The following is a 17,593-nucleotide window of genomic DNA, read 5'->3' on the forward strand; positions in this document are numbered from 1 at the left end:
ACTCATCTTTTGGATAAACTTAAAAGCCTTTGAGAGAAATTTGGGTTGTGCATTATTGGGCGCATAAATGGAAGCGATCTGTAATTGCATGCTGTTCAGGGAGCCTACCACAATCATGAGGTGGCCCAAGTGATCTACATGCTGTTTGTGAAGCTGGAAGACTCAGTCTGCCTAAATAAATGTATCAACACACCTCTTGTACTATTTGTGAAACAAGCATAATAAGCCTGAGGGTATTGCCTAGACTGAAAGTTTGGAGGGTTCTTTACACAGAAGTGCGTTTCCTGCAGGCAGACAACAGCAGCCTTAGATCTATTAATTTCTGAAAAAGCCAATTGTCGCTTATGGGGGATATTAAGGCCGTTAACATTCAGCGACATAATATTAAAGGAGCTAGGAAAAACAAGTTATTTTAGAGATCGTCCTGAGCCACCCCATAGATAATAGGTATACCCCGATCTTGCATGCAAGATACTACCAAGCCATGGAGGGCATGGGTATTAGTTAAGCGACATAACAAAATGCAGAGAGTGCACCCAAGCTCCCCATGGCTATAGATCACAGCATTAAGCACTTAAATAAGTAATACATCCAGTCTGCACTGGTACACATTGGAATTGACACTTGCAAAAAATAAATGTGGGACCCTAGTAGGATTTAAGTGTAAATTAAATTCTCTAGAGCTTAAATTGTGTAAATGTATGTGCTAAGATTACTCGTGAACATAGTATATTAACAAAAAAATGTTTTTCCCTTTCCCCCCATATTTTCCCTTTCTTCTTTTCTTTATTTTCTTCTTTTTTCCCTTCATTTAATATTAATAGCTGTATAGCACCCCGGTCCCAGTATTAAGGTGTAAAGGCATTGTGTTGCATGGCCTCAATGAGAAATATTGGGGAGATAAACCCACTATAGACATTAATAGGGCTTAACAGCTAGCCATTTATATAATGAAATAATCACATTACGCAACCTTGCGGAGATTACCAACATCTGGCCCAGACAACGCGGCCAGTTAAACAGACATAACGTGCTTCTCACCTTATTTCTCAGCCACCTGAGGTCCTTAGAAGACCATCAAAGCTTCCTTAATGCCCATGTTCATATCCTTGTGGAACACCAATTCTTCACTCATGGGTTGCTCATCACTCATAGGTTACTTGCGCTGAGAGGGTCCCACCATTTGCCTTTCAGCTTGTAGCTTCTGCACTCGAGTGAAACTCGAGCTGGTGGAATCTTGTCTGGCTGTTGTAAAAGTCCCCATTCCCTAAGCTTCCCCCAGCCTGCTTCGGGATCATCAATAACATCCATAGCACCATTCCGCCATACCAGCACTTTCGTAGGAATGTCACCATCTGTAGGGTATTTTATGCTTGTGTACCATTATGGTGGTTGTAGCAAATTCCCTTCTACGTGCCATCGTCACAGCATAGAGGTCCGCAAATATATTAACCTCTTGATAGGGTTCAGGCAGTGCTTGTAGCTTCCTAGAGGCAGACATTAATTGCTCTTTGGACTGGAAATAATGAAACCTTGTGATGGCGTATCTGCAGTAAATCTTGCAGGTCTAGGTAAATGGTGGACTCTTTCTAGAGTACATGCTGCGTCACCCAAAGTCGGAACCAGCATCTTACACAGCTGTAATATATGCTGGCATCGCGTCCATGGAGATAGTATCAGCAACATCTCGTTACATAGTTACATAGCCGAAAAGAGACTTGCGTCCATCAAGTTCAGCCTTACTCACATATGTTTTTGCTATTGACCCAAAAGAAGACAAAAAATCCAGTCTGAAGTGCTTCAAATTTTGCAACAAACTAGGAAAAAGTAATGACCACAAAATGGCAGTAAGATATCTCCTTGAATCAAGCAGCTATTACCCAACTAATTAGAAATTATATCCCTGTATGTTATGTTTTCGGAAGTATTTATTATCCAATTGCTGTTTAAACATTTGTATGGTCTCTGATAAAACCACCTCTTTTGGCAGAGAATTCCATATCCTAATAGTTCTTACTGTAAAAAAACCCTTTTCTTTCCCTTAGATTAAATCTCCTTTCTTCCACCCTAAATGCGTGACCTTGTGTCCTATGTATAGCTCTGTTTATGAATAGATTTCTAGATAATGGTTTGTACTGGCCCGGAATATATTTGTATAATGTTATCATATCCCCTCTGAGGCGCGGTTTTTCCAAACTAAAGAGATTACATTTTTTAAATCTTTCTTCGTAATTACAGTGCTCCATTCCTTTTATCAATTTTGTGCCTTGTCTCTGCACTTTTTCTAATGCCATGATATCTTTCTTTAGAACAGGTGCCCAAAATTAAACAGGATATTCAAGGTGTGGTACCAGCGATTTATAAAGAGGCAAAATTATATTTTTATCCCGAGAATTTATGCCCCTATTTATACATGGCAAAACCTTACTTGCCTTATCAACTGCAGATTGACATTGCACATTGCTGCCTAATTTGTTGTCTATAACAATTGCAAAATCCTTCTCGTGTGCGGTTATCCCTAATTCACTACTATTTACGGTGTAAGTTGCTTGTGCATTCTTGACACCGAAGTGCATAACTTTGCATTTCTCTACATTAAATTTCATGTCCCATTTTAGTGCCCAGTACCCCCAATCTATCTAAAGCCCTCTGCAGGAGATCAATATCCTGCTCACATTGTATTACTTTACAAAGTTTTGTGTCATCTGCAGACACTAAAACATGGTTTTCAATGCCTATTATAAGATCATTTATAAATATGTTAAATAGAAGCTGACCCAAAACAGAACCCTAAATGGACACCACTTACCACTTTTGTCCAGCTTGAAAATTTACCATTAATGATAACTCGTTGTACTTAATCCTTAAGAAAATGTTCTACCCAAGAAGAAGAACGTTCATCTAGACCAATTTCATTAAGTTTGAAGACTATCCTATTATGAGAAACCGTATCAAATGCCTTGGCAAAATCCAAGTAGGTCACATCCACTGCAATACCCTGATCTATACTTCTACTTACTTCTTCATAGAATGCAACCAGGTTAGTTTGGCATGACCTATGTTTCATAAACCCAAGCTGATTATGGCTAATAACAAAGTTCTTCCCAATGAATTCCTGAACATTATCCCTTAATAGCCCTTCAAATATTTTCCCAGTCATAGAAGTTAAGCTCACAGGTCTATAATTTCCAGGCAAGGATTTTGAGCCCTTTTTAAATATAGGAACGACATATGCCTTCCTCCAATCCTCCGGTACGATTCCTGAAACAAATGAATCTTGAAAGAGTAAATGCAGAGGTTCACATATTTCCCCACTGAGCTCCTTATGTACTCGTGGGTGAATACCGTCAGGCCCCAGAGCTTTATTTACATAAATTTTCTTTAAATGTTGTAGCACCTTGTCTCAAGTCATCCAATCACAAGTTATCTGCAAGTTATTTGCACCGATCATCTGCATATCTACGTAGGATTGCTGTAGGATTGCCATAGGATCCTCATTAATATATACTGAAAAAAAATAGTTATTTAAAATTTTTTGCCTTTTCCTGATCTTCATTAACTAACAGACCCATCTCTGTTTCCAATGTACCTACACTTTAATTTTTTGTTTTTTAACAATTGATGTACTAACATTTCAGGTTGGTTTTGCATTCTTTGGCTATCAATTTCTCATTTTCAATTTTTAGCCACTTTAATTGCCTTTTTGCGAGCATTTTTGGCTTTCTTATATCTTTCTTATATAGGATGCCACTGATTTGTCTGATTTAAAAGCTTTAAATGCCTTTTTCTAATTTTTAATCTCTTGTTTTACTTCTATACTAAGGCACATTGGTTTCAATTTGTTTCTTTTTCGTCGTGCCCCACAAAGCTCCTCTTTCCTGTTCTCCAATTGATTGGTCCTGCTGGCCTGAAATACCAACTCCTTATGGATTGAGGCAGTAATCTTGTAAAGTCCTGCTGTAATGTAGTATGAAGTTCCTGCAGCATTTTGCTAAGAATTATATCCATTGGTTCCATATCTTGCAGACTTTCCAAGGAGGAAAATGGTGCGGCCTGCTCATCGCCGCCATCTTGTGCCAGTTTTCCCATGTCTCTTCTGCTTTGCCTAATCGGATCCGTAAGCTTGATCTGCTTTGAGGGATCCATCGGGTCCACTGGTAAGTTAATGCTGCTTGGCTGTAATTTTTTTCACAAAGGCAATTGCAATTCTCAGCTCGTTCAGCTGGTTCAGCTTGCTCAGCTCGTTAAATGCTCATTAAATGCTCATTACACGCTTTTGGGTCCACCGAGTGTGGAGCAATTACTCCATGCATCCTCTCTCGACAGCAGTCGGACGACAGTCGGACACACCCCCCCAATTGATTGCAGTTCTAACCAGCAGGGATCAGCATACACGTTTGTACTTCTAACCCTATAGTGTCCTTTAAGCAGACATTATTATTATAATTACATTTAATAACCACTTTTGTTAGATATTCCAGCGGTATGTATTTGAAATGGAAACATATGCATTTGCCTTTTCAATAGTTGATTATGTACAATTTTGAGTATATTGCTTTTTAATTTTGCATAATTTCTATGTTAAATTAGCATAATCCCTTAAAAGCCAAGTTATACAGAGTGTTTCATCAAAGTGCATATTGATAGAAAACCGTATGACTTACCCATTCACTCCATCATAATCTCCTCCAATTCCAATTGACTCAGGGCCGGCTATTCCTTTTATGTAATCAAAATGGTCTAAGAAATAAGAATTCATCATTACTATATGTTACAGTCAATACTAATGTTCCATTTATTAATAGTGAAAACACAAAAGGTAAATAAATATTTTTATAATATCTTTTAAGATATTCCAAATTTCAAAAACTTGTCTTTTTTTTGGTCTCATCCTATCTCTCTCAATGATCCTTGAGTGTCTCCTTTCTTAAAACACCTCCTCACCTTGTCCTATCTCAGTTGGAGTTCCCCAAAGCTCTGTCCCCAGCCACCTTCTGTTTTCTCTCTATAATGCTTTCCTTGGCACTTGTGCTACTACTTTTGGATTCTTTGACCACCTTCATGCTGATGACACCCAGATCTATCTCTTTCCCTGATCTCTCTCCCAATGTCTTAGAACAAGTTTTCAATTGCCCTCTTCCGTCTCCAACTGGATGTCCTCCCACCTGTTAAAATGCAATCTATCTAAAACTGGTCTTTTTATGTTCCCTCCCTAAAATATTAATCCTCCTATGAGGTTCTCCCTGTAGGTTCATGGTGCACGCATAAGTCTGTTCTTGTGAGCTAGCTGCCTTGATGTTATCTTTGATTCTGGCCTCGTATTTACACCTCATATCCATTCTGTAACCAAATCCTGCCAATTCTAACTAAAAAACATTGCATACATCCACCTCTTTATTATGGAAGATGCTACTATGGTGCTGGATTATGCCTTTGAAACCTCTTACTTAGTCTTGACTACTGCAATTCTCTTCTAATTGATCTCTCCGGTCATCATTTGCCTTTCTACAGTCAGTATTGAATGCTGCTGCCAGGCTTATTTATCTCTCCAGTTGCTCCTTCTATATGCCACCCCTCTTTCAATCATTATATTGGCTTCCTGAACCATATATGATTCAATGCTAGCCCTGCTACATTTCTGCACTAATTCTCAGATACACCCTTTCTCTGCCACTTCCCTCTGCCAGCTGTCAGAGTTATTTTTTCCAGTCTACTGTTCGTACCCATACTGCTAAGGCGTGCTGACAGGACTTCTTGTGGGCAGCTCCATTGTTATGGGGCAGCCTGCCTCCACCATAAGACTCTCCCCTATTCTTGAATCCTTTGAGAAGTCCCTTAAACCCCTCATCCTCAGAATAACCTATCTACTCCCAAGTTAGCTGTCAGTTAGCTGTACTCCCTCAATTTAATTAGTTTGTCCATTCTCAACTTCATGCTCACTTTCCGATTCTGCTACTTTCTAACCTTGTCACTTGGTTGCAATCCCCATTGCTGCCCTTCCTATTGTGTTTATATATCCCACTTATTCTAGGTTGTAAATTTGCTTTAACAGGGTCCTCGAGAACCTATTGTTACTGCAAAATTCGTAGTAGCTTTTCTCATTTGTTGTTAAAGTCCTCCTAATAATATTGTAAAGTGCTGTGGAATAAGTTGGCACCATATAAATGCCAATAATAATAATAATAATAATAATAATTGGTAATTGTAAAAAATCAGCTAGTAGTTTTGGCGATACAGTTTTGAAAATGCCACCAGAATGTAAAATTATAACTGTAAATGTAGACATAACACCCATAAACAGTAAAATAATTTGCATTGTCAATGCTGTATTTATATTAGCATTGAACCAGCAATGTACAGATTGAGCTGTTCCAGATTATGTATGGCAGGTATCTGATTCAATTTGAATCTACATTGGTTTAGATGAGAGATGCCAACAGTTGGCTGAATAAATTTGTGATTCTATTGTGTGAGTACCTGAACAGGAGCATGTAGGAAGATAAGTGTGACTTTAATCATTCAATCAATGTGAGAATCCAAAGTGGATTCAAATTTAAGGGTAAAGTCAATGAACCAGAAACATTATCTAAGTCAGCTATGCTCTATTTCAGCTTCTTTGTCCTTTAAAAAAAAAAATAATTACTTTGAATTCTCAGTTTCGTTACTAATACTGTGAAACTAAATTTATATAACATAAAAATATAGAGATGTCAGGTTTGGCCTAACAAATATTATTTCAACGGTTACTGAAATCATCATAATCTCTACAGACAGCTTTAGTAGTTATGATGTGATGAGTACCGTGGCCCAGTTCCCTGGTAATGGGACAAGCCATTTAGTAGTGGTTTGCACCCAATGGGCTCTGATGCTCTCTGGTGGTCTAATGACATGTCTCCGGCAGCTGCAGAGCCACAGATGGCTGTTGCTGCTGACATTCATTGGCTGATAGCATCAGCTGACCTCTCTCAGCCAATGACTGTCATTTTGTGCAATCAAAGTTGAACAGAATGGACACTGGCCCGCTTGGAATTCTAGTTGACATCCCTAGGCTGATGACAACGCAATGACAGTGCTGGTGGTGGAGTAACACCTCCGGCAGCAGAGGGGTTAAACTCTGTATGTGTAACGTTTCATAGTCTGTACATCCAGACTCCAGGCACAATGACTACCGTATATACTCGAGTATAAGCCGAGTTTTTCAGCACATTTTTTGTGCTGAAAAAACCCAACTCGGCTTATACTCGAGTCAGAGTCTGTATTATGGCAATTTGCATTGCCATAATACAGACAGGGGGAGAGGGGGGCTGGCAGAGCTGTACTTACCTGTCCTGCAGCTCCTGTCAGCTCTCTCCTCCTCCGCGACGTCCGTTCAGCACCTCGGTCAGCTCCCACTGTAAGTCGAGACTTACACTGGGAGCTGACAGAGGGAGCTGCACAGACCGCACGGAGGAGGAGAGAGCTGACAGGAGCTGCAGGACAGGTAAGTACAGCTCTGCCAGCCCCTCTCCCCCCCACTGAACTACCAATCCCACTGGACCACCAGGGAAGGAGCCCCCCTCCCTGCTATGTATTAAGCAGGGAGGGGGGACGAAAAAAAAAATTAATAATAATAATAATACAATATTAAAAATAATAATAAAAAAATATATAATAATATTTAAAAAAATAAATAATTAATTAATACAATAATTAATAATATATCAAAATGCCCACCCCCACCACCACATACACAAACACACACTGCATCACACACACACACTGCATCACACTTCATTCATATACACACACTGCACTCACACACACTGCACTTATACACACACTGCACTCATACACACACTGCACTGCACTCATACACGCACTGCACTCATACACACTGCACTCATATCATGCACACTGCACTCATATCATACACACTGCACTTATACACACTGCACTCATACACACACACTGCATTCATTATATACCCACACTGGAAATAAATATTCAATTAATATATACGCACACACACTGCACTCATACGCACACACACTGCACTCATACGCACACACACTGCACTCATACACACACACACTGCACTCATACACACACACTGCACTCACACTGCACTCATACACACACACACTGTACTCATGCACTCATACACGCACTGCACTCACACGCACTGCACTCATACGCACACACTGCATTCATACGCACGCACTGCACTCATACGCACACACTGCATTCATACGCACACACTGCACTCATACGCACACACTGCACTCATACGCACACACTGCACTCATACGCACACACTGCATTCATACGCACACACTGCATTCATTATATACACACACTGTAAATAAATATTCAATTAATATAATTTTTTTAGGATCTAATTTTATTTAGAAATTTACCAGTAGCTGCTGCATTTCCCACCCTAGTCTTATACCCGAGTCAATACGTTTTCCCAGTTTTTTGGGGTAAAATTAGGGGCCTCGGCTTATATTCGGGTCGGCTTATACTCGAGTATATACGGTACTTTAAATCACTGAAGATAAATTAGAGAGGATAAATTACAAACCTGCCAAATTAGAAATATTTGCGGATTTATCACATGCAACAAAAGCTGTATGGAAATTAATCATAATCAGCCCCTGGTTCTTTTTCTGGAACAAAAAAAAAGAATAATGTCCATAGTTAACATAATTTGCAATAAATAAAGAGTTTAAAGCAGGCAGATCAAGTGTCAATTATAAATCGATAAACAAAATTAGCATTTGAAAATTATTTAACTATTTACAGATATCCTAAAGGAGCATTGAGTGCGAGACACACAGAGTGGTTTTTTGAATGCAGGCAGGTATGGTTAACTGAAAATGATACCTATTAGTTTTGAGTGCCAATAGGGGTGCAGTGTTTATATTTAGTAGTTGGCTGTCTTTTTTTTTTTTTTTTTTTTTTTAAAGCAATTTGGGGATTTCATGTTATGGTATGGACCAAGATTTCACCAAAGGGTATGAGCTCCTTCAAGCCAACCAGGGGGTGCAGGGATGACCAGGTAGATCTTTTGATTTCCCTGCTGGCTTTTGTAGCAGCACTCTGGCTGAATTAGGGTGCACATGCCCATGATTAAAATAAAAAAAGAAATTGTGACAAGACCTAGCTGACATATTGCTATGAGAAATCTTGCTATTTAGAAACTCAAACATTTGAATGAAACTCTTTTTTTTTCCGCAATCCTACAGTTTTGTACATTGTATGTATATACAAGAATAGACAGATCAATTTCCACCTCTCACATTGCTGGTTTTTATCTACTTACTAAACTTATCAGAATATCATCTGGAACATTCCGGTGTATCTTGCACAGTGCAAAGGCTGCAGAGTGACTAAATATTATTGGTGCTTTAGTTATCTCTAGAACAGCTTGAGAAGTGTTGAAGGAAGTGTGAGAAAGATCAATGATCATACCAATTCTGTTCATTTCTTTCACGACCTCCTAAAATATGAAGAAGAAAAAACAAAAAACTTATTCAAACTGCACAAAATGTCATTCAGTACCAATCAAAAAACGTTTTTTAAATTTCTATACAGCGCAGTGTCATTTTTTTTACCATTTCTAACACCAAAATATTTGAACAAAATTTGAAGGTTTTGCTTTTTCGAAATAAAATGGGGTATGCATTATATGTCTGTACTTGAGAACAATCAACCTCTGCCTTATCACCACCTTGCTCTTAAGTTTCACTTGGTTTTGTAAGAAAAAATAAAATATAAATTGAAATTCCATGTATTTTTCCTTAATCAAGGCAGTCGCTTTCACCTCCCATCTTTTGTCACTAAATTCAATTGGTCTACACTTGCCCTCAGGAGAAATTCCACTGCATCTCTCTAACCTTGAAAAGGGTGGGCAAATGCGTGAGTCCTCCGAAACCAAAATTAAATTATCATGCATCAAATCTGGTTAGCTTTGTACATTAGAACAGATGCTACTCTGAGAAGCTGTGTGTGTCAGAAGCTTCGGTACTCCAACTGAATACCTCCAACCAGTTTGCTTTGTAGCCATTGGGAAGGGCGCCTGGAATGCTTTAGCCCCAGTTACCGAAGCTTTACTGTGTTCTCTCCGGAACTCTTCCAAGCGACTAGAGCTCCAGGGAGATTTAGCATCTCTCCCCTGTAGTCATGGATATCCCAGAACCAAGATACCTCATGACTGCCAAAGTCATCATCCTCCTCAAAGGAAAAACAAGTTACCTGCGCTCTCTCCTTAATCCCAATGTCTTTTTAAACAAATTGAGGTTTTTTAGTTACCTCCAATGGCCATGAGAGGATGAGCCCACCTGCCAACGTCAAGGTAGACACCCCCCTAGGTGGGTCCTAACTCTAACCATTCACCTTGCTTCCTTGAGCCTCTGGCAAAAATCTCTACGGAGACCGAAAGGGGTATTCTTTATATACACCCATATACATTATTATATTAACCCTTAATAGGGAACACATGGGATGGGCGGCTGCATTGTAACAAGGCTGAGTGATACAAAAAATGGATACAAATGCAGAAAGATAAGTCCTGCGCTCTCTCCCATCACTGGGCGGCTGCGAATGACTACAGTACACACCAGCCCCAATATATAGTAAAAACCAAAGAAAAACAAGTTACCTGCGCTCTCTCCTTAATCCCTATGTATTTTTAAACAAATGGAGGTTTTTTAGTTACCTCTAATGGCCATGAGAGGATGAGCCCACCTGCCAACGTCAAGGCAGACCCCCCTAGGTGGGTCCTAACTCTAACCATTCACCTTGCTTCCTTGAGCCTCTGGCAAAAATCTCTACTGAGACAGAAAGGGGTATTCTTTAAATACACCCCTATACATTATTAACCCTTAATAGGGAACACATGGGATGGGCGGCTGCATGGGATTAAGGAGAGAGCGCAGGTAACTTGTTTTTCTTTGTTTTTTACTATATATTGGGGCTGATGTGTACTGTAGTCATTTGCAGCCGCCCAGTGATGGGAGTGAGCGCAGGACTTATCTTCCTGCACTTGTATCCTCCTCAAATGCCTTCCACAGCAGGATAGGGCCATTGTAGTCCTCACCCTCTGGTATATCGTCCTCATCCATCCAAGGGTATTGCTGGACTGCGTACCACCATAACGCTCAGTAGGTCTCATCCATCCACAATTTAATTTCGTTAGCTTGTAACGTGACTAAACTGGCTTTTGCTCTTGGTCTGCTGATTAACTTCTCAACCCTGGTTGGCCAGCTCAAATCCCAGACTTAAGATCCCAGACTATCTCACATGGAGTTATTATTTCTCCAACTTCCTCTATTCTCAGTATAAACCCTTTTCTTACCTGAGAAGGGGGGGGGGGGGGGGGAGGCTAGCTGGATTAGGAGGTGGCTCCTTGTTCAAAGGTTATATTTTTTCTTTCCTTTTTATTATTTTTATGTTCTTAAATTTACAAAACTATGGAGTGTTGATTGCTGTATTATCTCTAATGCTGTGATCCTGCTTAAATTTATCTTGATGCATAATGTTCACTGTATGCTATCGGCATGTTTAATAATATCTGACTTTCCTAATAAAAATGTATTATCAAAAAATAAATATATATAGAATTATATAAAAAATAAAAAATATGATCTGTCGCATCTCCGACGATCAAAACCACAGCCTAAATTCTATCCAAAACGGCTACTGAATATACTGCAAGAAGCCCAGCACCACCCCAACACTGATGGGGAGGAAAACTAAAAAACTGCGCCCGGATCGGCCTCTGCAATCCGTGGATATTGGTGATCTATTGAGGAGACCGCATTGCGCGGCGGGGGCCTAACATGTTGGTCGACATCGAGGACTACTCTGACAGCTCAGACGACATCCCCCTGCACAGCCCTGAGAATCTGGGATATCGAGGGCCGGTTAAGGGTCACCCGGTCACCACAGAGAGACTCACCTCTCTCCTCTCAGACCTGCGCCAGATACTATCCACGGAGATCTCCCAAGTAAGGGAGGATGTCAAGGGGTTCACCGCTCACCTCACCACTGTGGAGCAGATTACCCAAACGTACGCAGCGCAGGTGAAAGAACTCCAGACACAGGTGAGAAAACTTACCTCCGCTAACACTACACTGACCCACCAACTAGCAGCCATGGAGGATAAACGCAGATGGAAGCACATTAAAATTAGGGCCTCTCTGACTCTGTGACCCCAGCTGAGCTGCCCCATCTCCTCCGCAGGCTTTTTGAAACCCTGCTGCCCCCTGAGCAAGCAACGGGGATACAGCTGGACGGTATATTTCACCTACCCAAGCCACCACAACTCACAGGCTCTGCAACAGACGACCTCTTGGTCAAATTTCAAAAGGGGCAAGATAAAACAGCACTCATGGGTGCCATCAAGGGGAAGAACCCCTTCAGTTTTGAAGGCATGGACTTAACATTCTTCTCAGACCTATCACGCACTACCCTGCAATGACAAAAATCCCTTCGACCGTTGACAACATCACTGGCGGTCAGAGGGTTGACGTACCATTGGGGACCATCATATGTGCTCATTATACCGCATCAGGGCACTGAACATCGAGTAACAGACATAACGGAGATGGACACTGTCCTGGCGGCATTGGGCCTCACGACCCCCCCGACTACTACGGCTTGGGACCCAGCCAATGTCGTCCTGTTTGTCCCAATTCTTAGGGGTGCAACTGGGATGAAGACTACATGGCTTTTGACTTTGTTTTTCATGTTTTTGTTTTCTTTCTTTACCGCATACTCTATAGGTTGAGGGTTACCCCTCCAATTTACCTTTAACACAAACAGATCTCTGACTCTACACCACTCCAAGTTTCCTGCACACACAAGGCAGGCCACCCCCGCGGTCACCCACCACAGACACCAGGAATAACATGGAAAAAGCTGGCTCCACTTTACCAACTACCCCCCCAGTTCCAATTAGCCCATAACATTTTGTTTATTGACGAGGAGTTGTTTATATGTTAGGTATCACGTGGGTACCCTCTGTTCTTTTTGGTTGCCTATGTTAGACTAGGCCATGTATCGGTCCCCACTATCTATATTGCCTTCCAGACCTCCACATGGCCACTCAATGTTGTTTCCTTGCACTCCCACAGCACAGGTATACCGGCCTTATCCCTTAGGGAGCATGACTCTCACTAGCTACCACTAATCACGCTATACTAACGCACATCAGACCTTCTTCTGCATGCTTATTTTATCCGCAAATGTACCTATGCCACTGATAACCCTACTGTTCGTATGGGAACTGCTCTCTTCATAAATTAACAATCTGATGTTTTATTTTATACTCGACTCTTACCATTTAAAAAATGTGCAGTTATTATATATGCCATGCTGATGTTAAATCATGTTGCCGTTGGGCTTGTTATAGCTGTCGTTTCTATCCAAGCAATATGTAATTCTCGCACAACAAAAATAAAGAATTAAAATATATATATATATATATCTATATATATATAATATATATATATATATATATGGAAAAAACATATTAAAGTATTTTAAAAAAAATAATATACAATTTTAAAAAATTCTTCAAATATAGAAAACCATTTACAACGCTTAATTAAAATTATTAAATCAAGGCCTTAGAATGGAGGAAAACTATTACACCAACTCTATTTTAAAAGTATTTTAAGATGATCCTCCTTTAACTGGCATATTAATTTTAGATATTTATCTAATTATTGTTACCTTCGAAGATTATCTTTATGCTTGCTGCACACTATGCATTTCCTACATACTTCCCTTATCTGTAATAAAATGTGGAAAGATGCATTGTATCACATGAGTCTTGGTACTCACTGTGAATGGTTAAACCAATGTGTGGATGATTATGGCATACCACACCACCTATTTACTCTTACCGTGTATACTTATTATCTTCCCCCATGCATACAACTTTTCAGGCAATTGCAATGTGTATTGTACAGCCAGAAAAAAATACAGCACTTACTTTGCCAAAATCTGTCAAGCTTTTTTCCCTATTTTCGTACAAAGGGTGGATCCCTTTTGAAGAGGTTTCTGCCCTGCAAGCAAAAAAACAAAAAACAAAAAAATGTAAATGCAATTTTAAACTATTATTGTCCAATATATTCTTAACTATTGTTTTCAGTTAATGGCCTTGATTTAATTCATTAGGGGGATCAGAATGTATCTGTAGGAATCTGTAGGAAAAACTTTTTAAATGATTTTTCTACATAAAGTAACTAGTGATTTCTGTAGATAAATTATTTGAAAAGGTTTTTCTAACAGACTATAACCATTTCTGATGCTGATCTAAACAAATTAAATCAAGGCCATGAAATATATTTAATGTAGGATTTCATCCTTGTAATATGTTTGATTTAGTGGAAATTAATTTTATTTCAAACAACCTTCAGGAACTGAGAGGCCCTGCTAGGAATCTCGTAATACAGACTTTCATTGTATCACCACCACATATAGTTCTTTTTTTTTTCTTTTTTTTTTCAATTCTTTATTTTTGTTTGTGCATGAAAGTACAATCTGGCCCGCTGCGCCACAATAGTGCAGCGAACCTTTCATTAACATTAAATGACATGGCATAAGAAATACAGTGCACCTTGGAAAGTGATATAAAAATTAACAAAGTTAACATTGTAGACATGTGATGTAAACAGCGTATAATGGTAGATTCAAGCTTATCTATTCTCAGTGTGACAACAGTGCCGTCTTGGGGGTGACATATTTATATTACCTATCAGGTTATCGAGGATTACCCCACATATAGTTCTTGTCCAGATAATGATGCATGAAGGCTTGTTGATATTCACAGTTGACCCAGAATTGCAAACCAGATTTCTTATGTATTAGGAAGTCTCCTTTCAAAGGCATTCATTAATTTAATGATGTATATACAATGTTCTTTGTTTAACTCATATTTTACTGCCCAAATATAACGTATTGCTTTAATTATAGATTGGACAACCCTTTTTCTATGACAGCCACTTATTTTAAAGTATGAGGCAACCTTATGTGTACGCCCCCTAAGAAACTGAATTTAGACATATAAAATCTTTTCCAACTAGAATTTCTGTACCAATACTTTTTAACATCAAAAATGGATACTATCTTGGGGGGGCGAAGCCTGGCAGCCATGTCGAGCAGTCGCACACAACATGGGCTCCGAGGCAAAAACCAAAAAGCAACCAAAATAAGCGAGATAAAGCCCTCAAATCTGCTTTCACAACAGCCCCAGCCTAAGGGGCTCACCAAAGCGACATTACCAGCCAAGAGTCCCAACTGCCAGCAACAATCTCTTACCGGAGATCGACCCGAGGCCTACGGGAAGCAAAAGCAGACGACGCGAGGAAGGCGGCCGATCCCTCCGCAGCAGCAACCGCCTTGGACGAAGGTCTCCCCGGAGGATCCCGGCAAACACAAGCGACAACCCAGCACCAGGGAATCACCCTGAGAAAAACATGGTGGACACCATGTGCGAGACCCGACCCAAAATGGTGACTACCACACGGCCAGAAGAGTCGGCAAACGAACAGCGTGAACCTGCCCTGTGCTCTGTGGACCGCATGATGCAGACACTAAGCGAGCACTTCCACCAGCTATGGGTCAAACTAGAGACCCACATATTCTATATGGCGCCTGCTCCTCGAGATGGAGGATGGGGTGGCAAGAACCGGAGGGTGAGGCGGACTCCCTTGGGCCTAATGCACCCAGACAAGCCTGCATTACACATTGCTGGCCCACCTGGGCCGAGGGCCACCAAGGGTACGACCCGGAGGCATCACCCACATGGACGGAGGGACGGCCACCACAGAAGGCGGCAGACCATCAGCTCCCCCCGTTACTCCCAACATGGGAAGGACCCAGCCCAAAGAAGTGCCTGGGTCCGTGGAGTAAGGATGTTGGCCTTCATCCCGGCCTGGGGCTGGAGAGAGGACGCACCTCGCCCCCATCAACCAGCCACCTATGTACCCACCCCTGCAGCAAGAGCAACCAGTAGAGCTCAGGGTCTAGAGCGAGGAAGCAGCCCATGTGAGATCCGCTACCAGATCACCTTCTGGACTTCCAACGGCAGCAACTGGGACTTACCAACCCTAGGTATAGGCTGAAGCCCCTACCACACTGCCGGACAGGAGCATACTGGGCCTGAAATGTCACCAACCGCTACAACAGCTGAATACCAGACTCTGACAACAAATGCATGTCCCATGTCTATTATGCTCCCGTGCCAACATTAACCCTTACTCGTAATGTTCTTATTTTTTTGTTTGATTTTGATCAGAATCCCTTTCCAGTGGTATATCGCCTAGATGCTCATATTTCTTGTTGTATTAATTTAAACGGAATGGCCTTTATTTTGTTCGATTACATTCCTTTCAGTAAACACCCATTTGCAGGGGTCATATACCTGGTCAGCTCTAGAAGCCGCATGATAGCACTTTTGTTTAGCTAACTAAGAGACAACAATCGATACTGCAATCAGGGCCTAGATATGTTACCACAGCATGTAGATCATAGAGACCACAGGGCTAGTCAGAATCTGGACTACTAAATAATGTGACATATAAGCTTACTCTATACTGTGTCCATGGTGCTGATTAATGATCTTTATACATGTTTTACGCTTAGTAACCATCTTATCAATCTAGACAGCCTGTTTATTCAGCTATCAGTCAGCTACAGTCTTATCGAATGCATGTTTATTTACAACCATAACCTAATTGGTAGCATAGCCTGGCGGTAGACCAACTGTTTAGCTCTTGATATCACATCTAGCCTGCCATCTAACCATCCCACGTTTAATTCACCATGCCTGTATATATGCTGGATGGAACAGACTGGAACCTTCATAAATGTTAACTCTTGTTCATACTATTATAAAATTGTGCTTATATAATCTAATACTCCAATTGTACTGCAAATGTCGAACCTGCGGATTGCCGTTGGGGTACCACAGGTCTGTATGTGTTAACTTCATGCACAGCAAAAATACAAAAAATAAATAAAATGGATACTATCTTGAACACTGCTGTATTGGTCCACACAGATGTGTGCAAGGACTTCATGTTATTTCGGATGGTGTGTATGTTTGAATAAATAAATACATTTTTGGCTGCAAGACAATCTGATTTGATTATTGGAATTCTGGTGTGTGAAAAACAAACATCTCCGGAACAGCTAATTTCCTACAGGCCAGATTGTAATAATTCAAAACTTATCCAAACATATTAAGTTGAGGCCATTGTGAGCTGAAGAATATACACTCCAGACTAGCAGAAATGTAATTCCTGAATATAACTCACAGATAATATCTGCAGACAAAGCATACAGGCAGTTGTTTTAAAGTAATAGAAATGGTCAATCATGATAGCATTTTGAAAAACAGTAAATGCTAGACCTCTGCATGTCGAGAAAATTTGGTTCAGTCAAACTATTTTTTCAGAATATTTTTTTCCGACCATATGCCAGTTTGGCTCAGCAAACTTTTGGTACCAAAAAAACTGACTCTGGAAGCAAATTTGATGAACTGAAAGGGCATGAAATTGGGCTAACTATTATATATATAATGTCTTTCGTTGTCCTTGCA

At 40.4% G+C, this 17,593-nt stretch overlaps 1 protein-coding gene across 1 annotated transcript in view; it reads right to left on the bottom strand.

The window, feature by feature from the left end:
• Positions 1–17,593, bottom strand: part of LOC134579084 (dipeptidase 2-like) — a 140,911-nt gene that overhangs the window by 50,447 nt on the left and 72,871 nt on the right. Inside the window, exons 5-8 of the mRNA XM_063438247.1 lie at positions 13,982–14,054; positions 9,305–9,481; positions 8,564–8,648; positions 4,665–4,740 (exon numbers count right to left, since the gene is read on the bottom strand). Of these exons, the coding sequence (XP_063294317.1) occupies positions 4,665–4,740; positions 8,564–8,648; positions 9,305–9,481; positions 13,982–14,054 (411 nt within the window). The remainder of the gene's footprint in view (positions 1–4,664; positions 4,741–8,563; positions 8,649–9,304; positions 9,482–13,981; positions 14,055–17,593) is intronic.

The sequence above is a fragment of the Pelobates fuscus genome, chromosome 12 (assembly GCF_036172605.1).
Source record: "Pelobates fuscus isolate aPelFus1 chromosome 12, aPelFus1.pri, whole genome shotgun sequence".
Classification (NCBI taxonomy): domain Eukaryota; kingdom Metazoa; phylum Chordata; class Amphibia; order Anura; family Pelobatidae; genus Pelobates; species Pelobates fuscus.